The 25,000-nt window shown below is 49.1% G+C and overlaps 1 protein-coding gene across 1 annotated transcript in view; it reads left to right on the top strand.

The window, feature by feature from the left end:
* Positions 1–25,000, top strand: part of LOC121542024 (protocadherin-16-like) — a 161,109-nt gene that overhangs the window by 33,126 nt on the left and 102,983 nt on the right. Inside the window, exons 2-5 of the mRNA XM_041851449.2 lie at positions 1,296–1,913; positions 2,609–2,833; positions 6,192–6,389; positions 14,480–15,253. Coding sequence (XP_041707383.2) covers positions 1,314–1,913; positions 2,609–2,833; positions 6,192–6,389; positions 14,480–15,253 — 1,797 coding nt within the window. The 5' untranslated portion in view covers positions 1,296–1,313. The remainder of the gene's footprint in view (positions 1–1,295; positions 1,914–2,608; positions 2,834–6,191; positions 6,390–14,479; positions 15,254–25,000) is intronic.

Below are 25,000 nucleotides of genomic sequence, written 5' to 3'. Positions count from 1 at the left end.
AGTGATAGATTTTAAACAAATACATGTCAGTCATTGAACAACCCCATACAATGATTAGATAGTGAAAAAACACACCAATCCCTTTCATAACTTCTTTAAACAATAAAACATAATTTACCACTGTTTCTAGAAAATGGATATACACTATAGCATTTTGGACTGAAACTCTTCATAACTCTTCAGAGAGGTAGAGAGAGAGAGAGAGAGAGAGAGAGAGAGAGAGAGAGAGAGAGAGAGAGAGAGAGAGAGAGAGAGAGAGAGAGAGAGAGAGAGAGAGAGAGAGAGAGAGAGAGAGAGAGAGAGAGAGAGAGAGAGAGAGAGAGAGAGAGAGAGAGAGAGAGAGAGAGAGAGAGACAGAGAGAGAGAGAGAGAGACAGAGAGAGAGAGAGACAGAGAGAGAGAGAGACAGAGAGAGAGAGAGAGAGAGAGAGAGAGAGAGAGAGAGAGAGAGAGAGAGAGAGAGAGAGAGAGAGAGAGGGACAGAGAGAGAGAGACAGAGAGAGAGAGAGAGAGAGACTGGTCAACTCGGTACAGTGTGTAGTCTCAGTGTATGGTAGCAGGTTACATTAGGATCAGTGTGTAGTGTTTTAGAGTGCTGCATGGCTATATGGTGAGAGAAACATATGGATGCTACTGCAACTATAGCATGCTTTCCCATGCTCTCTCTCTCTCTCTCTCTCTCTCTCTCTCTCTCTCTCTCTCTCTCTCTCTCTCTCTCTCTCTCTCTCTCTCTCTCTCTCTCTCTCTCTCTCTCTCTCTCTCTCTCTCTCTCTCTCTGTGTGTGTGTGTGTGTGTGTGTCTTTTATCATGACCTGGCTTTTTCAATGGTCCCACCCAATAAACAATGTTGGTGATAAACAAGACCAGTGTTTCTGGCCAAAGTCTTCAGTCACAACCCAACAGGACTCAGCTGCTGTTGGGAACAACTGCTTTCAAACATGGAAGTTATGTAGCAAAGAAACACATTTGTCTTCCAAGAATGGATCAAAGTTATAATCTAACTTTCTTTTCTGAAATTAAATTCTAAGGATTTATTCTACGGTTATAACTTTCTATTCTAAAGTTGTATTCTGAAATTCTATTCAAAAGTTGTATTCTAAGGTTATATTTTAAGGTTTTATTCTGAAGTTCTAGTTTAAGGTGCTAACATTCTATTCTCAAGTTCTATTCTAAAGTTATATTCTAAGGTTCTATTCTAAGGTTCTATTCTGAAGTTCTATTCTAAGGTTCTATTCTAAGGTTCTATTCTGAAGTTCTATTCTAAAGTTCTATTCTCTGTATTCTCTCTCTTTCAGGTGTAGGAGGCCCCAGCCATGACAATAACGTGTGAAGGTGGGCCCAGGGCCAGCGGTCTATGTGTGTGTTCAGGCCTGTGGAGGCGACGGTCTCTCCTCCTGCTCTACGTGGTCTTGGAGCTGGTTGTGGTCCACTCCGCCGCGGTCCTGGGAGCTCTGGAGCTCCAGCTAGATGAGGAGCAGCCAGCAGGGACCATCGTAGGGGACATCAGTGCTGGGCTACCGCCCGGCGTCACCGCCTCGCTGTACTTCATCTCCGACCACGAGGGAACAGGGTTGGGCAGCGACCTCCACATCGACGAGACCTCTGGGATCATCACCACGGCACGCCGCCTCGACCGCGAGCAGAGGGACCACTACAGCTTCATCGCCGTCACCATGACCGGGGTCACAGTCGAGGTGTCCGTCACGGTCAACGACATCAACGACCACGCGCCGGCGTTCCTCAAGCCCAAGGCGTCGCTGAAGATCCCGGAACAGACGGCGGTGGGAACACGGGTGTCCCTGGAGCCGGCGTCGGACGCGGACCGCGATCAGCTGACCACCCAGGGATATGTGATTAAGGAGGGCAACGTGGGGCAAGCCTTCAGGCTGGAGACCAAGAGAGCTGCTAACAAGGTATGATACAAATATAGCATAGCGTAGAGTAGCATAGCGTAGAGTAGCATAGCGTAGAGTAGCATAGCATACAATATCATAGCGTAGCATAGCATAGTGTAGAGTAGCATAGCATACAATATCATAGCGTAGCATAGCATAGCGTAGAGTAACATAGTAAGCATAGCAAAGCACCCAGGGACACGTGAACAAGACCAAGAGAGCTAACAAGGTTTATTAAACTGGTCTTTTACAATAGGATTTGATACTCTATTGTCCACTTTCATGGACATCTCTTTTGTGAGGCCAGTGGTACAATATACACGAAAACAATAAAATACAGTAGCATTTCTCTCTAAGCGGTTTTCTCCATATTAATAGAATGACAAGATCAGGAATCCCCATTCAAGTCAATGATGGAGTAAAAGCAGGAAGTGTACCCATCAATATGTGCTGTGATTTGTTGAATCAACTCAACTGACATTACACAAAATACATTCCATTGCATGAGCCACATCAGTTAACATAATTTGAATGAACATTCTACATTACCATGGAAATTATTGCATCACAATACCAGGCAACCGTTTCGAGTGTACCCATGAGTTTACCAGTCAAATTGCCAGGGTTAGAGGTTCCAAGACAGTTCTATTCATTCTATTTCTATGGTTTTCTCTCCGTTGTCCTTGTGTCCTCTCGTGTCTTTTCACTCTTAGGTGTTGTACCTGGACCTGGTGGTGAACGGTGTTCTGGACAGGGAGAAGATGTCTTCGTACAGCCTGGTTCTGGAGGCCTTCGACGGGGGGAGTCCCAGGCGCACCGGCCTGATGACCCTGGAGGTGTCTGTCACTGACATCAATGACCACGCCCCCGTCTTCAACCAGAGCAGATACCATGCCATCATCTCTGAGAGTTTACCACAGGGAAGCAACATATTGCAGGTATTAATGGTGGCCAGAAAATAGAGCAAAACGTTTTGTAGACAAAAAAACAAGTCACTCTAGCAGAAGGTGTATGTTAAAAACCTTTACTGACCGGCTGTTTTACTGACCTGCTGTTTTACTGACCTGCTGTGTTACTGACATGCTGTTTTTACTGACCTGCTGTTTTTCTGACCTGCTGTTTTTACTGACCTGCTGTTTTTCTGACCTGCTGTTTTACTGACCTGCTGTTTTACTGACCTGCTGTTTTTACTGACCTGCTGTGTTACTGACCTGCTGTTTTTCTGACCTGCTGTTTTACTGACCTGCAGTTTTTACTGACCTGCTGTGTTACTGACCTGCTGTTTTACTGACCTGCTGTTTTACTGACCTGCTGTTTTTCTGACCTGCTGTTTTTCTGACCTGCTGTGTTACTGACCTGCTGTGTTACTGACCTGCTGTTTTTACTGACCTGCTGTTTTTACTGACCTGCTGTTTTTCTGACCTGCTGTTTTTACTGACCTGCTGTTTTTACTGACCTGCTGTTTTTACTGACCTGCTGTTTTACTGACCTGCTGTTTTACTGACCTGCTGTTTTTACTGACCTGCTGTTTTTACTGACCTGCTGTGTTACTGACCTGCTGTTTTACTGACCTGCTGTTTTACTGACCTGCTGTGTTACTGACCTGCTGTGTTACTGACCTGCTGTTTTTCTGACCTGCTGTTTTACTGACCTGCTGTTTTACTGACCTGCTGTTTTACTGACCTGCTGTTTTACTCCACATCCTAGCTTCATTCAGCTTCATTTAGAGTAGTAGAGTCTCCTTTCATTAAAAACGTATTAGCTGGGGAGAAACCGGTCAGCTCTAGCCAGGTTAGGAGCAGTGACCTGAGGGCAAAGCACCAGGGAGAGAGGGCCACACCTCAAGGCTCTAGCCAGGATAGGAGCACTGTCCTGGGGGCAGAGCGCCAGGGAGAGAACGTCCCACTCTGTGCTGGCTCTGTACACTCTCCTCAACAACCCTGATGCTACAGCCATGATGCTACAGCCATGATGCTATAGCCACGATGCTACAGCCATGATGCTACAGCCCTGATGCTACAGCCATGATGCTACAGCCATGATGCTATAGCCACGATGCTACAGCCATGATGCTACAGCCATGATGCTACAGCCATGATGCTACAGCCATGATGCTACAGCCATGATGCTACAGCCCTGATGCTACAGCCCTGATGCTACAGCCCTGATGCTACAGCCATGATGCTACAGCCCTGATGCTACAGCCACGATGCTACAGCCACGATGCTACAGCCATGATGCTACAGCCCTGATGCTACAGCCCTGATGCTACAGCCATGATGCTACAGCCACGATGCTACAGCCCTGATGCTACAGCCCTGATGCTACAGCCATGATGCTACAGCCATGATGCTACAACCCTGATGCTACAGCCCTGATGCTACAGCCCTGATGCTACAGCCATGATGCTACAGCCCTGATGCTACAGCCATGATGCTACAGCCCTGATGCTACAGCCACGATGCTACAGCCATGATGCTACAGCCACGATGCTACAGCCACGATGCTACAGCCATGATGCTACAGCCCTGATGCTACAGCCACGATGCTACAGCCATGATGCTACATCCACGATGCTACAGCCATGATGCTACAGCCACGATGCTACAGCCCTGATGCTACAGCCATGATGCTACAGCCCTGATGCTACAGCCACAATGCTACAGCCATGATGCTACAGCCCTGATGCTACAGCCCTGATGCTACAGCCCTGATGCTACAGCCATGATGCTACAGCCACGATGCTACAGCTACGATGCTACAGCCATAAAGCTGCCATATCTGGGAGTGATGATGCTACAGAATGTCCAAACTGCCTCAGCTGAGAGACACACACACACACCAGTGGCGGTCGGTGCCGTTTAAGATGAGGGAGGACGATTCTTTTTTTAATGAGCATGGCCTTATTTCTATTACAGCAAATTGGATGACTGTCATTCATATTCCGTTCACCCAGCTCAATGTAACATCGATAGGTTTAGGCTACTACATGATACTCAAATGTTCCCTATACCCTATCATGAGGTTGGATCAACCTAGCCTATGAATGAAAGTTTACAACGTAGGTGCACCGGTTGAGATATATTTGAGTAATCAAGGTGTCAGACAGTGACACATTCAATACCGCCTTGCACACTCTTGCCTGCATCTAGCTGATCTAGGGTGTAATCATTAGTCCAACAGTTGCAAACGAGAGTTTCTATTGGAAAAATCCAGGTATGTTTATCCCCGTTTTGTTTTCGTTTGCTTCTGTTTAAGAAACTTTTTTTCAACAGAATCAGCGGAATGAATACACCCCTGATCACACACAAACACCGTTCACTTTCATAGCAGCCACATACAAACAGCATGATCCCTTTGATCATTGTATTCCTTCTCGCATCTACGCTAGAACTAACGCGTTAGTAAACCCGCTACAATCATGCAGTTCAGTGTACAGTCAGAAAGCATTTTAGCAGTTTAGCTGTTAACCGGCGGCCCCGGGGGCAATCAATTAATAAAACCGAAAGCTTACCTTGACTTGGAAGAGTTCCAGTGTTGGATAGCCATAGCCAGCTAGCTAACTGTAGCATCCCTCTCTGTTTGAGCCAGGTGTTTGAGTAGGCTAAACTAGCTAGCTGCATTCGCTAGCTAAGTAAGTGAAAGTGAAAAAAATACAGCAAAATATCTCTCTCTCTCTCTTGCTTGTCTTTCATTTTTTAAGAAATTAATTTGTTCAAACCTGTTCAACTATTGTCTTTCTCTCTCTTTGAGTGAACTACTCACCACATTTTATGCATTGCAGTGCTAGCTAGCTGTAGTTTATGCTTTCAGTACTAGATTCATTCTCTGATCCTTTGATTGGTTGGACAACATGTCAGTTCATTCTGCAAAAGCTCTCATAGGTTAGAGGACGTCCTCCGGAAGTTGTCATAATTACTGTGTAAGTCTATGGAAGAGGGTGAGAACCACGAGCCTCCTAGGTTTTGTATTGAAGTCAATGTACCCAGAGGAGGACAGAAACTAGCTGTCCTCTGGCTACACCATGGTACTACCTCACAGAGTGCTGTTGAGACTACTGTAGACCTTCATTGCAAAACAGTGTATTTTAATCAATTATTTGGTGACGTGAATATATTTAGTATAGTTTTATAAAATATATAACTTTTTTAATGTTACACTATTGTATGGAATTCACTGAGGAGGATGGTCCTCCCCTTCCTCCTCTGAGGAGCCTCCACTGGTATAAAGTACTGTATTAGTTATGGTAAATCTTTACTGATAGTCAATCAATAATCAATCTCTCACGTCCTGCAGGTGTTTGCGTCCGACGCTGACGAGGGAGACAACGGTCTGGTTCTGTACGAGATCAACCGTCGCCAGAGCGACCCTGACCGCTACTTTGTTATGGATACGAGGTCGGGGGTCATCACTCTGAACCGTCCACTGGACTACGAGCTGAAGAGAGTCCACGAGCTGGTGGTGCAGGCCAGAGACAACGCCAGCCACCCTGAGGTGTGTGTGTGTGGGTTTGTGTGAGGGTGTGCATGGGTAGGGATGGATGAAAATTAAAATTGAATGAAAATAGAATAACCGTCATAACCATAAAAAATACTTATAAATATATAAATCCAGGGGAAAAACGTTGTTATAAACATGTCTAGCCACAGCTAACATTACCTATATACAGAACCAGTCAAAAGTTTGGACACACCTACTCATTCTAGGGTTTTTCTTTATTTTTACTATTTTCTACATTGTAGAATAATATTGAATAGAGAGGGTGGCATTGAACACATTCAATATTAAACATGTAATGCAACACACCTAGTAACATGATGTGCTGACGACAGTCAAAACAGAACAGCGAAGTAGTCATTTTATCTGATAAGCATGAATAAATACATGTCTTTAAAGGTTTCTTCTGTAATGGCACAATGCCATCAAATGACACCTTAATACATTTACATTTGACATTTTAGTCATTTAGCAGACGCTCTTATCCAGAGCGACTTACAGTTAGTGCATACATGATTTATATTTTTTCATACTATTTTTCATACCCCGGTGGGAATCGAACCCACAACCCTGGCGTTGCAAACGCCATGCTCTACCAACTGAGCTACATCCCTGCCGGCCATTCCCTCCCCTACCCTAGACGACGCTGGGCCAATTGTGCGCCGCCCCATGGGTCTCCCGGTCACGGCCGGCTGGATATGAACCAGGATCTCTAGTGGCACAGCTAGTCTAATACTAATATTGAATAGAGAGAGTGAAGGTGGGGGTGCAGCCCGGGTCAACACTAGCCACCCACTAACCACCCACTAACCACCCACTAACCACCCACTAACCACCCACTAACCACCCACTAGCCACCCACTAACCACCCACTAGCCACCCACTAACCACCCACTAACCACCCACTAACCACCCACTAACCACCCACTAGCCACCCACTAACCACCCACTAACCACCCACTAGCCACCCACTAACCACCCACTAACCACCCACTAACCACCCACTAACCACCCACTAACCACCCACTAGCCACCCACTAACCACCCACTAACCACCCACTAACCACCCACTAACCACCCACTAACCACCCACTAGCCACCCACTAACCACCCACTAACCACCCACTAGCCACCCACTAACCACCCACTAACCACCCACTAACCACCCACTAACCACCCACTAACCACCCACTAGCCACCCACTAACCACCCACTAACCACCCACTAGCCACCCACTAACCACCCACTAACCACCCACTAACCACCCACTAACCACCCACTAACCACCCACTAACCACCCACTAACCACCCACTAGCCACCCACTAACCACCCACTAACCACCCACTAACCACCCACTAGCCACCCACTAGCCACCCACTAACCACCCACTAGCCACCCACTAGCCACCCACTAGCCACCCACTAGCCACCCACTAGCCACCCACTAACCACCCACTAGCCACCTAGATGCCACCCACTAGCCACCCACTAACCACCCACTAGCCACCCACTAGCCACCCACTAGCCACCTAGATGCCACCCACTAACCACCCACTAGCCACCCACTAGCCACCTAGAGGCCACCCACTAGCCACCCACTAGCCACCTAGATGCCACCCACTAGCCACCCACTAGCCACCCACTAGCCACCCACTAGCCACCTAGATGCCACCCACTTGCAACCCGCTAGCCACCCACTAGCCACCCACTAGCCACCCACTTGCCACCCACTTGCCACCCACTAGCCACCTAGATGCCACCCACTAGCCACCCACTAGCCACCTAGATGCCACCCACTTGCCACCCACTAGCCACCCACTAGCCACCGAGAGGTCACCCACTAGCCACCTAGATCCCACCCACTAGCCACCCACTAGCCACCCACTAGCCACCCACTAGCCACCTAAATCCCACCCACTAGCCACCTAGATGCCACCCATTAGCCACCCACTAGCCACCTAGAGGCCACCCATTAGCCACCCACTAGCCACCCACTAGCCACCCACTAGCCACCTAGAGGCCACCCACTAGCCACCCACTAGCCACCCACTAGCCACCCACTAGCCACCCACTAGCCACCCACTAGCCACCTAGAAGCCACCCACTAGCCACCCACTAGCCACCCACTAGTCACCTAGATGCCACCCACTAGCCACCCACTAGCCACCCACTAGCCACCCACTAGCCACCTAGAGGCCACCCACTAGCCACCCACTAGCCACCCACTAACCACCCACTAGCCACCTGCTAGCCACACACTAGCCACTCAGAGGCCACCCACTAGCCACCCACTAGCCACCCACTAGCCACCCACTAGCCACCCATTAGCCACCTAGAAGCCACCCACTAGCCACCCACTAGCCACCCACTAGCCACCCACTAGCCACCCACTAGCCACCTAGAGGCCACCCACTAGCCACCCACTAGCCACTCAGAGGCCACCCACTAGCCACCCACTAGCCACCTAGAAGCCACCCACTAGCCACCCACTAGCCACCCACTAGCCACCTAGAGGCCACCCACTAGCCACCCACTAGCACCCACTAGCCACCTAGATGCCACCCACTAGCCACCCGCTAGCCACCCACTAGCCACCTAGATGCCACCCAATAGCCACCCACTAGCCACCCACTAGCCACCTAGATGCCACCCACTAGCCACCCACTAGCCACCCACTAGCCACCCACTAGCCACCTAGAGGCCACCCACTAGCCACCTAGATGCCACCCGCTAGCCACCCACTAGCCACCTAGAGGCCAGGAACACATTCAATATTAAACATGTAATGCAACATACCTAGCAACATGATGTGCTGACGACAGTCAAAACAGAACAGCGAAGTAGTCATTTTATCTGATGAGCATGAATAAATACATGTCTTTAAAGGTTTCTTCTGTAATGGCACAATGCCATCAAATGAGACTTTAATACTAGTTATTGTTGTCCTAATTGTGGACCCTTCCTGTGGACAGTCTGGAGGCTGCATTGAGTCTCTCTCTGCTCTCTGGAACTTTTAGAGGAAGGAGGTTATTTTAGCTTCTCCACATCCTCTACTGTTGTTTTATAGATGTTCAGGAGTCTTATTTACATTACATTTACATTTTTTGTCATTTAGCAGACGCTCTTATCCAGAGCGACTTACAGTTAGTGAATGCATACATGTTTTTTTTTTTTTTGGGGGGGTTTATACTGGCCCCCCGTGGGAAACAAACCCACATCCCTGCCGGCCAAACCCTCCCCTACCTTGGACGATGCTGGACCAATTGTGCGCCACCCCATGGGTCTCCCGGTCGCAGCCGGCTGCGACAGAGCCTGGACACGAACCAGGATCTCTAGTGGCACAGCTAGCACTGCGATGCAGTGCCTTAGACCCCTGTGCCACTCTGGAGTCTTATGTCTTGGGGGTAGAAGTTGTTTAGAAGCCTTTTGGACCTAGACTTGGTGCTCCGGTACCGCTTGCTGTACGGTAGCAGAGAGAACAGTCTATGAATTGGGTGACTGGAGTCTTTGACCATTTTTAGGGCCTTCCTCTGACACCACCTGGTATAGAGGTCCTGGATGGCAGGAAGCTTGGCCCCAGTGATGTACTGGGCCGTACGCACTACCCTCTGTAGTGCCTTGCGGTCGGAGGCCGAGCAGTTGCCATACCAGGCAGTGATGCAACCGGTCAGGATGCTCTCGATGGTGCAGCTGTAAAACCTTTTGAGGATTTGAGGACCCATGCCAAATCCTTTCAGTCTCCTGAGGGGGAATAGGTTTTGTCGTGCCCTCTTCATGACTGTCTTGGTGTGCTTGAACGATGTTAGTTTGTTGGTGATAATAATAATAATAATAATAATAATATGCCATTTAGCAGACGCTTTTATCCAAAGCGACTTACAGTCATGCGTGCATACATTTTTGTGTATGGGTGGTCCCGGGGATCGAACCCACTACCTTGGTGTTACAAGCGCCGTGCTCTACCAGCTGAGCTTCACAGATGACTCTGGTTAGACAACGTGATGTGGACACCAAGGAACTTGAAGCTCTCAACCTGCTCCACTACAGCCCCGTCGATGAGAATGGGGGTGTGCTCGGTCTTCTTCTTTTTCCTGTAGTCCACAATCATCTCCTTTGTCTTGATCACGTTGAGGGAGAGGTTGTTGTCCTGGCACTACACGGCCAGGTCTCTGACCTCCCTATAGGCTGTCTCGTCGTTGTCGGTGATCAGGCCTACCACTGTTGTGTCATCAGCAAACTGGTGTTGGAGTCGTACCTGGCCATGCAGTCATGAGTGAACAGGGAGTACAGGAGGGGACTGAGCACGCACCCCTGAGGGGCCCCCGTGTTGAGGATCAGCGTGGCGGATGTGTTGTTACCTACCCTTACCACCTGGGGGCGGCCCGTCAGGAAGTCCAGGATCCAGTTGCAGAGGGAGGTGTTTATTCCCAGGGTCCTTAGCTTAGTGATGAGCTTAGAGGGCACTATGGTGTTGAATGCTGAGCTGTAGTCAATGAATAGCATTCTCACATAGGTGTTCCTTTTGTCCAGGTGTGAAAGGGCAGTGTGGAGCGCAATAGAGATTGCATCATCTGTGGATCTGTTGGGGCGGTATGCAAATTGGAGTGGGTCTAGGGTTTCTGGGAGAATGGTGTTGATGTGAGCCATGACAAGCCTTTCAAAGCACTTCATGGCTACAGACGTGAGTGCTACGGTGCAGTAGTCATTTAGGCAGGTTACCTTAGTGTACTTGGGCACAGGGACTATGGTGGTCTGCTTGAAGCATGTTGCTGTTACAGACTCAGACATTGAGAGGTTGAAAATGTCAGTGAAGACACTTGCCAGTTGGTCAGTGCATGCTCGGAGTACACATCCTGGTAATCAGTCTGGCCCGCGGCCTTGTGAATGTTGACCTGTTTAAAGGTCTTACTCACATCTGCTATGGAGAGCGTGATCACACAGTCATCCGGAACAGCTGATGCTCTCATGCATGTTTCAGTGTTACTTGCCTCGAAACGAGCATGGGAGTAATTTAGCTCGTCTTGTAGGCTCGTGTCACTGGACAGCTCGAGACTGTGCTTCCCTTTGTAGTCTGTAATAGTTTGCAAACCCTGCCACATCCGACGAGCGTCGGAGCCAGTGTAGTACGATTAGATCTTAGTCCTGTATGGATGCTTTGCCGGTTCGTCGGAGGGCATAGCGAGATTTCTTTTAAGCTTCCGGGTTAGAGTCCCGCTCCTTGAAAGCGGCAGCTCTACCCTTTAGCTCAGTGCGGATGTTGCCTGTAATCCATGGCTTCTGGTTGGGATATGTACGTGCAGTCACTGTGGGGACAACGTCATCGATGCACTTATTGATGAAGCCAGTGACTGATGTGGTGTACTCCTCAATGCCATCGGAAGAATCCCGGAACATGTTCCAGTCTGTGCTAGCAAAACAGTCCTGTAGCTTAACATCTGCTTCATCTGACCACTTTTTTATTGACCGAGTCACTGGTGCTTCCTGCTTTAGTTTCTGCTTGTAAGCAGGAATCAGGAGGATAGAATTATGGTCAGATTTGCCAAATGGAGGGCGAGGGAGAGCTTTGTACGCGTCTCTGTGTGTGGAGTAAAGGTGGTCTAGAGTTTCTTTCCCCTCTGGTTGCACATTTAACATGCTGGTAGAAATGAGGTAAAACGGATTTAAGTTTCCCTGCATTAAAGTCCCCGGCCACTAGGAGCGCCGCCTCTGGATGAGCGTTTTTCTGTTTGCTTATGGCTGTATACAGTTAATTGAGTGCGGTCTTAGTGCCAGCATCGGTTTGTGGTGGTAAATATACAGCTACGAAGAATATAGATGAAAACTCTCTTGGTAGATAGTGTGGTCTACAGTTTATCATGAGATACTCTACCTCAGGCGAGCAAAACTTCGAGACTTCCTTAGATATCGCGCACCAGCTGTTGTTTACAAATATACATAGACCGCCACCCCTTGTCTTACCAGAGGCTGCTGTTCTATCCTGCCAATACAGTGTGAAACCCGCCAGCTGTATGTTGTTCATGTCTTCGTTCAGCCACGACTCGGTGAAACATAAGATATTACAGTTTTAATGTCCCGTTGGTAGGATATTCCTGCCTGTAGTTCGTCCACTTTATTATCAAGCGATTGTAAGTTGGCCAATAGTATCGATGGCAAAGGCAGATTAGCCACTCGTCGCTGGCTCCTTACCAGGCACCCCGATCTCCTTCCGCGATATCTCATTTTCTTTCTACTGCGAATGACGGGGATGAGGGCCCTGTCGGGTGTCTGGAGCAAATCCCTCTCATCCGACTCATTAAATTAAAATTATTTGTCCAGTTCAAGGTGAGTAATCGCTGTTCTGGTATCCAGAAGCTCTTTTCGGTCATAAGAGACGGTAGCAGCAACATTATGTACAAAATAAATTACAAACAATGCGAAAAAACACACAAAATAGCACGGTTGGTTAAGAGTCCATAAAACGGCAGCCATCCCCTCCGGCCATTATGCAACCGGTCAGGACGCTCTCGATGGTACTCCATGCCCTGTTGTTTTACTCCATGCCCTGTTGTTTTACACCTAGCCCTGTTGTTGTACTCCGTGCCCTGTTGTTTTACTCCATGCCCTGTTGTTTTATACCGTACCCTGTTGTTGTACTCCATGCCCTGTTGTTTTACTCCGTGCCCTGTTGTTTTACTCCGTGCCCTGTTGTTTTACACCGTGCCCTGTTGTTGTACTCCATGCCCTGTTGTTTTACTCCGTGCCCTGTTGTTGTACTCCATGCCCTGTTGTTTTACACCGTGCCCTGTTGTTGTACTCCATGCCCTGTTGTTTTACACCATGCCCTGTTGTTTTACTCCATGCCCTGTTGTTTTACTCCATGCCCTGTTGTTGTACTCCATGCCCTGTTGTTTTACTCCGTGCCCTGTTGTTGTACTCCATGCCCTGTTGTTTTACACCGTGCCCTGTTGTTGTACTCCATGCCCTGTTGTTTTACTCCATGCCCTGTTGTTTTACTCCGTGCCCTGTTGTTGTACTCCATGCCCTGTTGTTTTACTCCGTGCCCTGTTGTTTTACTCCGTGCCCTGTTGTCTTACGCCATTCCCTGTTGTTTTATACCGTACACTGTTGTTTTACACCGTGCCCTGTTGTTGTACTCCGTGCCCTGTTGTTTTACTCCGTGCCCTGTTGTTGTACTCCGTGCCCTGTTGTTTTACTCCGTGCCCTGTTGTTGTACTCCATGCCCTGTTGTTTTACTCCGTGCCCTGTTGTCTTACGCCATTCCCTGTTGTTTTATACCGTACCCTGTTGTTTTACTCCATGCCCTGTTGTTTTACTCCATGCCCTGTTGTTGTACTCCATGCCCTGTTGTTTTACACCGTGCCCTGTTGTTGTACTCCATGCCCTGTTGTTTTACTCCATGCCCTGTTGTTGTACTCCATGCCCTGTTGTTTTACTCCGTGCCCTGTTGTTCTATACCGTACCCTGTTGTTTTACACCGTGCCCTGTTGTTTTACTCCATGCCCTGTTGTTTTACTCCGTGCCCTGTTGTTGTACTCCATGCCCTGTTGTTTTACTCCGTGCCCTGTTGTTTTACTCCGTGCCCTGTTGTCTTACGCCATTCCCTGTTGTTTTATACCGTACCCTGTTGTTTTACACCGTGCCCTGTTGTTGTACTCCGTGCCCTGTTGTTTTACTCCGTGCCCTGTTGTTGTACTCCATGCCCTGTTGTTTTACTCCGTGCCCTGTTGTTGTACTCCATGCCCTGTTGTTTTACTCCGTGCCCTGTTGTTTTACTCCGTGCCCTGTTGTCTTACGCCATTCCCTGTTGTTTTATACCGTACCCTGTTGTTTTACACCGTGCCCTGTTGTTGTACTCCGTGCCCTGTTGTTGTACTCCATGCCCTGTTGTTTTACTCCGTGCCCTGTTGTCTTACGCCATTCCCTGTTGTTTTATACCGTACCCTGTTGTTTTACACCGTGCCCTGTTGTTGTACTCCGTGCCCTGTTGTTTTACTCCGTGCCCTGTTGTTGTACTCCGTGCCCTGTTGTTTTACACCTAGCCCTGTTGTTTTACTCAGTGCCCTGTTGTTTTACCTCATTTCCTCCAGGTGACCAATGCCTTCGTGACAATCCATGTCCGAGACTACAACGACAACCAACCCACCATGACCATCATTTTCCTCAGCGAAGACGGCTCGCCACGCATCTCCGAGGGCGCCCAGCCCGGCCAGTACGTGGCGCGCATCTCCGTCACCGACCCCGACTACGGAGAATACGCTAACGTTAACGTTTCGCTAGAGGGAGGGGACGGGAAGTTCGCCCTGACCACCAAGGACAGTATTATCTATCTGATCTGTGTGGACCAGGTGTTGGACCGCGAGGAGAGGGACACGTACGAGCTGAGGGTGATGGCAACAGACGCAGGCACCCCTCCTCTCAGGGCTGAGTCCTCCTTTACTATCCAGGTCACTGATGTGAATGATAATCCACCACTCTTCGACCAGCAGGCTTACAAACAGACCATCCCAGAGGTTGTCTACCCAGGATCCTTTGTGCTCCAGGTGACGGCCCGGGACAAGGACCAGGGGCCCAATGGGGACGTCCGATACAGTCTCCTCAAAGACAAAAAGAGCCACTCTGATTGGTTCTCCATCGATCCAGTGACGGGGATCATCACCACGGCGATGGCACTGGATTACGAGTCGGAGCCAGCGCCCAGTGTGACGGTGGTTGCCACGGACAACGGGCGGCCTCCTATGTCGTCGACGGCGAAGGTTGCCGTGGTGCTGCAGGATGTAAATGACAACGAGCCAGTGTTTTCCAGTAACTTCTACAACGTGACGATCAAGGAGAATACGGCAGTCGGGACCTGCTTCTTAGAGGTAGGAAAAGCTCTGTCTGTCTTTCTGTCTGTTTCCTCTCTGTCTATCTCTCGCTGCTATCTTGTTGTTCTTCCTGTGGATAGACTGAGCAGTACAATAAGAGCAGCAGTTGTGATGTGTGTGTAGCATGAATGTATATGTGTGTGTGGATGTGTGTATGTCTGTCTGCGTGTGTGTGGATGTGGATGTGTGTGTGTCTGAGTGTGTATGTGTGTGAGTGAGTGCATGTGTGCTCATGTGGAGAATCAGAGCAGGTGGTCGGTCCAGTTCCAGTGTTCAGCAGTCTGATGGCTTGTAGATAGAAACTGTCTCTGAGCCTGTCGGTATCAGACCTCATGCTCCGATACCGTCTGCCCAACGGTAAGGGAGTGAACAGCCTGTGGCTGGGGTGTGAGGGGTCCTTGACGATGCTGCATGCCTTTCCTCAGGCACCGTTTCAAGTAGAGGTCCTGGATGGGTGGGAGCACGGTCCCAGTGAGGTCCTGGATGGGTGGGAGCACGGTCCCGGTGAGGTCCTGGATGGGTGGGAGCACGGTCCCGGTGAGGTCCTGGATGGGTGGGAGCACGGTCCCAGTGAGGTCCTGGATGGGTGGGAGTACGGTCCCATTGTGTTATGATTTAACTGGATAAGAACCCAAATGCAGACAAGGAAGGGAACAGGGGAGGTTGATAACCCAGAGCACACAGAAAAGGAGACAAACCAGAGGAAGCGTTAGTCAAGGTGTTATGAGCATATTCCACCCAGGGGAGCATGGAGCTCCATGACCCAGGGTTAGACCCAGTGACACAGCGAAGAGCGGTCTCCATCTCCTGGTTCGCTCTCTCGGCTTGCCCGTTGGTCTGGGGGTGATATCCAGAGGACAGGCTGGATGTAATGCCCAAAGCTTTACAGAAAGCTTTCCACACCTGGGAGACAAACTGGGGACCCCTGTCAGAGACAATATCCGTGGGTAGACCATGAGAGCGGAACACATGTTCAACCAAAATATCAGCCGTCTCTCTGGCAGTAGGCAGTTTAGGTAGGGCCAAAAAATGAGCGAACTTAGAAAAACGATCAATCACCGTAAGAATGACAGTCTTACCAGACGAGGGGGAAGTCCAGTGACAAAATCCATAGCGATATGCGACCAGGGCCGGCTGGGTATAGGTAGAGGTCGTAGATGACCAGCGCTGGCCTGGGTGGAGTTCTTACTTCGTGCACATACCGTACAAGCAGCAATGAAGGCTCGAGTGTCCGCCTCCATCGTGGCCCACCAGAACTTACGTCGCACAAAGTCAAGGGTCCGCGAAACTCCAGGGTGACAGGTAAGGGGAGACGAGTGAGCCCACTGAAGTACCTGGGAGCGAGCAGACTCAGGGACAAACATCCGGTTAGGAGGACCCCTCCCAGGGTCAGCTTGATGATGTTGAGCCTGTCTAACAATCCCCTCGATGTCACATGTGATGACTGCAATACTGCAGGTAGGAGGCAAAATGGGTTCAGGGTTACTACCAGTATCAACAGCCGAATGAACACGAGACAGGGCGTCAGGCTTGACGTTGCGTGACCCAGGACGGTAAGACAGAGAAAAAATTGAATCTCCCAAAAAATAGTGCCCACCTGGCTTGACGGGGGTTGAGCTGCTTCGCTGACTGGAGGTAAGCCAGATTCTTATGATCCGTCCAAACGATGAAGGGTTGTTCCGCCCCCTCCAACCAATGTCGCCACTCCTCGAGAGCCAGCTTAACGGCGAGCAGTTCACGATTGCCAACATCATAATTCCTCTCTGCCTGAGAAAGTTTCCTTGAGAGAAAAGCACAGGGATGCAGTTTGTTATCTTCAGGAGAACGTTGTGACAACACTGCACCTACCCCAGTGTCGGATGCATCCACCTCCACGACAAACTGGCGGTCGGGGTCCGGCTGCATCAGAATGGGAGCCGAGGCGAAGCGATGTTTCAGTTCTTCGGCCCCTTCATTCCAAGCGAACGGTCGTGAGATGGAGGTGAGAGCGGTGAGTGGCGCCGCAATGCGGCTGTAGTCCTTGATGAACCTCCTATAGAAGTTCGCAAACCCCAGGAATCGTTGAAGTTGTTTGCGGGTAGAGGGAGCTGGCCAGTCCGTGACAGCAGAGATCTTAGCTGGGTCCATCCGCAACTCCCCCTGAGCTATGATGTAACCCAAAAAAGAGGTCTCAGACACATGAAATTCACATTTCTCCATCTTCACAAACAGTTTGTTCTCCAACAACCTTTGCAACACCTGGCGCACATGTAGTTCATGTTCCTGGGAGGACTCTGAGAAAATCAAGATATCATCCAGATAGACAAAAACAAACCGATTCAACATGTCCCGAAGGACATCATTGACTAGTGCCTGAAAAACAGCAGGGGCATTGGACAACCCAAAAGGCATAACCAGATACTCAAAATGTCCCAAGGGTGTGTTGAAGGCAGTCTTCCATTCATCACCCTTACGAATGCGCACCAGGTGATACGCATTTCGTAGATCCAGTTTCGTAAAGATGTTGTTAAGACCACGGTAATCAATACAGGGTCTGAGGGTCTTATCCTTCTTAGCAACAAAAAAAAGAATCCCGCTCCTACAGGTGACGAGGAAGGACGCATAATACCTGCCGCCAAGGAGTCCCGAATGTAGTTCTCCATAGCCTCCGTCTCCGGCCGGGAGAGATTGTACAGGCGACTGCTGGGGAGCGGGGCTCCTGGCTGGAGGTCAATGGCGCAGTCGTAAGGCCGGTGAGGAGGAAGAGAAGTAGCTCTGTGTTTGCAGAAAACGGATGCCAGGTCATGATACGCGTCAGGGACAGCAGAGAGATCCATGGACTCCAGTGGAGGTTGAGGCACAGTACTGGCAGGAGTCTGAGCAGAACACAAACAATTCACATGACAAAATGTGCTCCATGAAACAATGTTACCTGTCACCCAATCAATGTGTGGATTGTGTCTTATGAGCCAGGGGATACCAAGGACCAGGGGTGTCTGTGGGCAGTCGATAATATGGAATTGAATGTTCTCCTGATGATTTCCCGACACTCTAAGACAAACAGGAACAGTTTGATGGGTAATACGGGTCAACAATTGTCCATTTAGACCCTTAGCCTGCAGCGGACAGTCCATAGGAACAGTCTCCAAATCCATTTGTTGAGCCCACTCTCTATCCAAAAAGCTTTCGTCGGCACCAGAGTCAATCAGCGCACTAACAGAGAAATTCTGGGACTGCCACTGGAGGGATGCCTGGAGCAGAATGCGGGGAGAAGAGGAAGAATCCGCTGCTCGGCTCACCAAAACTTCTCCCATTAATGATGAGCCGGCCCTTTTCCCGGACGAACTGGGCAGGAAGGAACGAAATGATCAGCTTCTCCACAATACAGGCAGACCCGAGCCTGAATACGACGTGCACGCTCCTCTGAGGACAACCGTGCACGACCCACCTCCATGGCTTCGGGTTCAGTGCTCCTCGTATCGACTCGGGAAGACACGGCTTTCTCCGTAGGGAAGATGCAGGGAGGAATTTGTTGATGACAGACAGGTTGCTTTGAACTAACACTCCTCTCCCGGCGGCGCTCCCGAATCCGATTATCCAACCTGATAGTGAGTGAAATAAGATTATCCAGCGTAGCCGATTCATCATATGACACCAATTCATCTTTTAAAGTCTCAGACAAAGCATTGATGAACACTCCTTGTAATGCCTCGTCATTCCAACCACTCACTGCTGCTAAAGTCCGAAACTCCACTGCCATCTCCGCCACACTACGAGCCCCTGTCGAAGAGAGAACAACCGTTTCGCAGCCTCCTTGCCTCGTACGGGGTGGTCAAAACCTTCCTCATCTCCGTGGTGAAGGCAACGTAAGCGTTGCAAATGTCCGACTGACTCTCCCATACCGCGGATCCCCAGGCACGAGCGGAACCGCTAGTAGAGTTAATAAGGTAGGCAATACGGGCTCATTCTGAGGCGTAGGTGAGGGGCTGTTGTTCAAACACTAACGAGCATTGAGTCAAAAATCGCCACAGGTTCCCATGTTCCCGTCATAGCGCTCTGGAGCAGGAACAAAAGGCTCTCTGATCTGGGCTGAAGGGGTAGTAAGGGCAGACACTTGATTGGTGAGTAATTGAACCTGATTAAGCAGCACCTGACTGTCCTCAGCAATCGTCTTAAACAGGGTATCATGTTGGCCAAGTAAAATGCCCTGATTGGCTATGGCAGTCCAAATTTCAGTGCACTCTGGGGTGGTATCCGAGCTACTGTCTGCTGGGTTCATGTTGGTCAGATCATACTGTTATGATTTAACTGGATAAGAACCCAAATGCAGACAAGTACACGAAGCCATAGAAGTTTTAACAGGTTTATTTACAATGTTCAAAGTCCAGGTTTCCAAATATATGGGAAGAGCAAGTCCAGGTTACAGGGAGGGTAACAGATCCAGATCAGGGCAGGTGTGGTACCGTAATGTCCTAGTGTCCGTGATGAGTCCAAAAGAGAGGTCCGGTATTGGAGAGCAGGATGGTGGTGGCAGGAGTGAAGCGGAGGCAGGAGTCAGGTTCCAAATATATGGTCGTCTTGACTATGATCTGACGATGAGTGGTAAGTTTGACCGGGTCTTAAAGGCTGAGGTGATTATGGTGAATGAGCTGCAGCTGGAACCCTGACTCCCGCACACCAGACTTCACTCCTGCAATCAAGGACAGACAGAGGGGAGGGAGAGAGCAGAGAGAGCTACCTAGCAGCAGTAGGCCTAACACATTGATGTACTGGGCCGTCTTCACCACCCACTGGAGGGCCTTGCAGTCGTGGACGGAGCAATTCCCGTACCAGGCCGTGATGCAACCAGTCAGGACGCTCTCGATGGTGCAGTGGTAGTATTTGGAGAGGACCCTTGGGTCGGCATGCTGAATTTCTTCAGAGAGACGCTGTTGCTCCCTCTTGACAAGAGTGGTGGAGTTGTTGGTCCATGACAAGTCCTCGGTGATGTGGACGCCGAGACACTTAAAACTGTTGACTCTCTCTACTGCGGTCCCGTTAATGTGGATCGGGACATGTTCCCTTCTCTGCTTCCTGAAGTCAACAATCAACTCCTTTGTTTTGTTAATATTGAGGGAGAGGTTGTTGTCATGACACCACCATGCGAGTTCACTTACCTCCTCCCTATAGGCTGACTCGTTGTTGTTGGTTATCAGGACTACAACCGTGGTGTCGTCAGCTAACTTGATGATGGAGTTGGGTGTCATGCAAAGCCACGCAGTCGTGAGGTGAACAGGGAGTACAGCCGAGGGCTGAGGACACTCCCCTGGGGGGGGGGGCCCTGTATTAAGAGTCAGTGTGGAGGAGGGGTTGTTACCTGTGGTCTGCCCGTCAGGAAGTCCAGGATCCAGTTGCAGAGGTACTATATAGGTACTATGTTACCATTTGAGATGCCAGCCACTGTGGTGTTTCACCCAACAAGATCTCATAGTGTCCCTTTCGTAATTTGACATATTATGGATGAACGTCTATTTTTGATACATTAATTCCACGTAGTTACAGGGTTAATTCCGCGTGGTTACAGGGTTAAAACAGAAACCACTCAAAGGGTTAAGTGTCTGTATTAATTGAGTGGTTAAGGTTAGGGCTATGGTTTGGGGAAAGGCTTAAAACAACATCATTTAATACAAAGCTGTTTCAACTGTCATCAAGTATTCTCACGGCTTGTTGTGGTTTAAGCAGCGCGCTTCGGCTCCCGAGCATCAATCGTTTTTTTCTTATTTTTGTGAGCGCCGAGGAAGGCATATATATCGACGTTCTTAGGCCGTTTTCAAACATCCGAAATCGCTGTCTATTTCTAGGGATCAGGCTGATTTTACCAGGCTATCTAGCAGCACTCTGAGGTGATGACATATCTTCATGTGATTCATGAAGAGACGTGGGCTAGGTGAAACACTGGGCAGACCTGGAATTTTTAAAAATATTTTATTTAATTTTTTCTTTTACCTTTTTACATTTAACTAGGCAAGTCAGTTAGAAACAAATTCTTATTTACTATGAAGGCCTACACCAGCCAAACCCGGATGACGCTGGGCCAATTGTGCGCCGCCCTATGGGAATGTGTTCTTATTGGGAAGAAAGAGGGATTTATACGGGTTTATAAAAGAGAGGGGGGAGGGAGGGAGGGAGACAGACAGACAGACAGACAGACAGACAGACAGACAGACAGACAGACAGACAGACAGAGAAAGAAAGAGAGATGGAGAGAGAGAGAAAGAGAGTGGGAGACAGTGGGAGAGAGAGAGAAGGAGCGTGAGAGAGAATTAGAGAGAGAAAGAGGGAAAGAGAGCGAGAGAGAGTAAGAGAGAGAGAGAGAGAGACAGAGAGAGAGAGAGAGAGAGAGAGAGAGAGAGAGAGAGAGAGAGAGAGAGAGAGAGAGAGAGAGAGAGAGAGAGAGAGAGAGAGAGAGAGAGAGAGAGAGAGAGAGAGAGAGAGAGAGAGAGAGAGAGAGAGACAGAGACAGAGACGAGAGAGAGAGAGAGAGAGAGAGAGAGAGAGAGAGAGCGAGAGAGAGAGAGAGAGAGAGAGAGAGAGAAAGAAGAGAGAGAGAGAGAGAGAGAGAGACAGAGAGAGAGAGAGAGAGAAAGAGAGAGAGAGAGAGAGAGAGAGAGAGAGAGAGAGAGAGAGAGAGAGAGAGCGAGAGAGAGAGAGAGAGAGAAAGAGAGAGAGAGATGACAGAGAGAGAGAGAGAGAGAAAGAGAGAGAGACAGAGAGAGAGAGAGAGAGAGAGAGAGAGAGAGAGAGAGAGAGAGAGAGAGAGAGAGAGAGCGAGAGAGAGAGAGAGAGAGAGAGAGAGAAAGAGGGAAAGAGAGAGTTCACCTCCATTCCTTAGCCAGTCATTGTGGATATTTACTCTGTGCTGCAGTAGCCATGTCCTTTCCTTCACCTCCCCTCGGAGGGTTGCTATGGCAACGAAGACAGCAGTGTTAGGGTGTCGCTTCAGAATCACCCCGCTATCTCAGGGTAGCTTGACTGTCTTGCTTTCATCCCCGTTATAACAGCCCTATAATGTAGGAAGAGGACACTTTTTTCAAGGAGAATGACAAAAAGACGACTGTAACCGCGTCCCAAATGTCACCCTATTCCCTCTTCATTACAGGCCCTGTTCAAAACACAGTCAATACATCGTTTACTCCACCTATTTCCTCAGGTTGTTTTTGCCTTTCTGCTGAAGGAGGGCAGTGAGAGGGAGAAAGAAATGGATAGAAAAATATCATGTTTTTCTTTTCCTTTTATAGAATGTATGGTTTTATAGACTTCAAAGCTGTGCAGTTACCGTCCGGCCTCTCCAACCCAAGCCACTCTGAATGGCTTCCAGCACAACTGGGTTTAGATAAATAGTGGAAATCCACATTGTTGTTGCGGGTTCGTTTACCTGTTATTTGGACAGGGAGGTTGGTCTGTGCTGAGCAGGAATCTGCCATACAGGACTGCTCCTCAGGTAAGGGAGGAGAGGAGAGAGAGCTGAGAGGAGAGAGAGAATGGAGGAGAGGAGAGAGGGAGGGGAGAAAAGGAGAGTGGGGAGAGAGGAGAGAAGAGAGAGGAGAGGAGAGGAGAGGGAAGGGAGGAGAGGAGAGAGGGGAGAGAGGAGAGAGGAGAGGAGAGAGGAGAGAGGAGAGAGGAGAGAGGAGAGAGGAGAGAGGAGAGAGGAGAGAGGAGAGAGGAGAGAGGAGAGAGGGGAGAGAGGAGAGAGGAGAGAGGAGAGGAGAGAGGGAGGGGAGAAAAGGAGAGTGGGGAGAGAGGAGAGAAGAGAGAGGAGAGGAGAGGGAAGGGAGGAGAGGAGAGAGGAGAGGAGAGAGTGAAAGAGAGAAGGGAGGAGAGGAGAGGAGAGAAGGAAAGAGAGAAAGGAGGAAAGGAGAGGAGAGAGGGAAGAGTGTGAGAAGGAAGGGAATGACAGAATAGGAGGGACCTGAACAGGAGAAAATAAGGGACGAGGGAGGGATGGGGAAAGAGGGAATCTGGTAAATTAGGCAACTTAATTTGATCTGTTCTGTTTTCCGTCAAAAGACAAAAGAAACCAGATACAAAAACCCAGTGTGTGATCCAGTTATTGCCATGTCAACTGCCTCATACTCCTATCTTCTGTTAGACTTCCAGCTAATTACAGCCAACAGTTCTCCTGGCGTTCCCAACCATAATCCCATGCCTCTGTTTAGACTTCCAGCTAATTACAGCCAACAGTTCTCCTGGCGTTCCCAACCATAATCCCATGCCTCTGTTTAGACTTCCAGCTAATTACAGCCAACAGTTCTCCTGGCGTTCCCAACCATAATCCATGCGTCGATTAGATTTCCAGCTAATTACAGCCAACAGTTCTCCTGGCGTTCCCAACCATAATCCCATGCGTCGATTAGATTTCCAGTTGATTACAGCCAACAGTTCTCCTGGCCGTTCCCAACCATAATCCCATGCCTCTGTGAGATTTCAAACTAATTACAGCCAACAGTTTTCCTGGTGGCGTTCCCAACCATAATCCCATGCCTCTGTTTAGACTTCCAGCTAATTACAGCCAACAGTTCTCCTGGCGTTCCCAACCATAATCCCATGCCTTTCTTAGACTTCCAGCTAATTACAGCCAACAGTTCTCCTGGCTTCCCAACCATAATCCCATGCCTCTGTGAGATTTCAAACTAATTACAGCCAACAGTTTTCCTGGTGGCGTTCCCAACCATAATCCCATGCCTCTGTTTAGACTTCCAGCTAATTACAGCCAACAGTTCTCCTGGCCGTTCCCAACCATAATCCCATGCCTCTGTTTAGACTTCCAGCTAATTTAGCCAACAGTTCTCCTGGCGTTCCCAACCATAATCCCATGCCTCTGTTTAGACTTCCAGCTAATTACAGCCAACAGTTCTCCTGGCGTTCCCAACCATAATCCCATGCCTCTGTTTAGACTTCCAGCTAATTACAGCCAACAGTTCTCCTGGCGTTCCCAACCATAATCCCATGCCTCTGTTTAGACTTCCAGCCAATTACAGCCAACAGTTCTCCTGGCGTTCCCAACCATAATCCCATGCCTCTGTTTAGACTTCCAGCTAATTACAGCCAACAGTTCTCCTGGCGTTCCCAACCATAATCCCATGCCTCTGTTTAGACTTCCAGCTAATTACAGCCAACAGTTCTCCTGGCGTTCCCAACCATAATCCCATGCCTCTGTTTAGACTTCCAGCTAATTACAGCCAACAGTTCTCCTGGCGTTCCCAACCATAATCCCATGCCTCTGTTTAGACTTCCAGCTAATTACAGCCAACAGTTCTCCTGGCGTTCCCAACCATAATCCCATGCCTCTGTTTAGACTTCCAGCTAATTACAGCCAACAGTTCTCCTGGCCGTTCCCAGCCATGATCCCATGCCAGACATCACGGGTGGTTTTCTAAAACTCCTGGGAGGGAGAGGAAGGGGGAGAGGGTTTGATTTATTTGATTAGATTCATTAGGATCCCCATTATCCGTCACCAATGGCGACAGCTAGTCTAGTTGTGCTCAAGTGTGTGCATAGCATATTAGTCTGTTGTTTTAAAAATCTGCTGATGACGAGGTTGTTGTTGATTCCCATACAATTCAGCTCACCCAGCTGTCTGTTAGCCAATGAATTATCATAATAGATGCAAACTAAAGGTGTACAGCCACATTATGACTCCTCTTCCACCCCTAGTTTATATGTCTGGTGATATTCTTTTGGCACTGAGGTTTCTGAGTGTGAGGTTTGTCACGTCAACTCTGACAT

This window comes from Coregonus clupeaformis, chromosome 27, assembly GCF_020615455.1.
Source record: "Coregonus clupeaformis isolate EN_2021a chromosome 27, ASM2061545v1, whole genome shotgun sequence".
Classification (NCBI taxonomy): Eukaryota; Metazoa; Chordata; class Actinopteri; order Salmoniformes; family Salmonidae; genus Coregonus; species Coregonus clupeaformis.
This window is presented reverse-complemented; position numbering and strand designations above follow the sequence as displayed.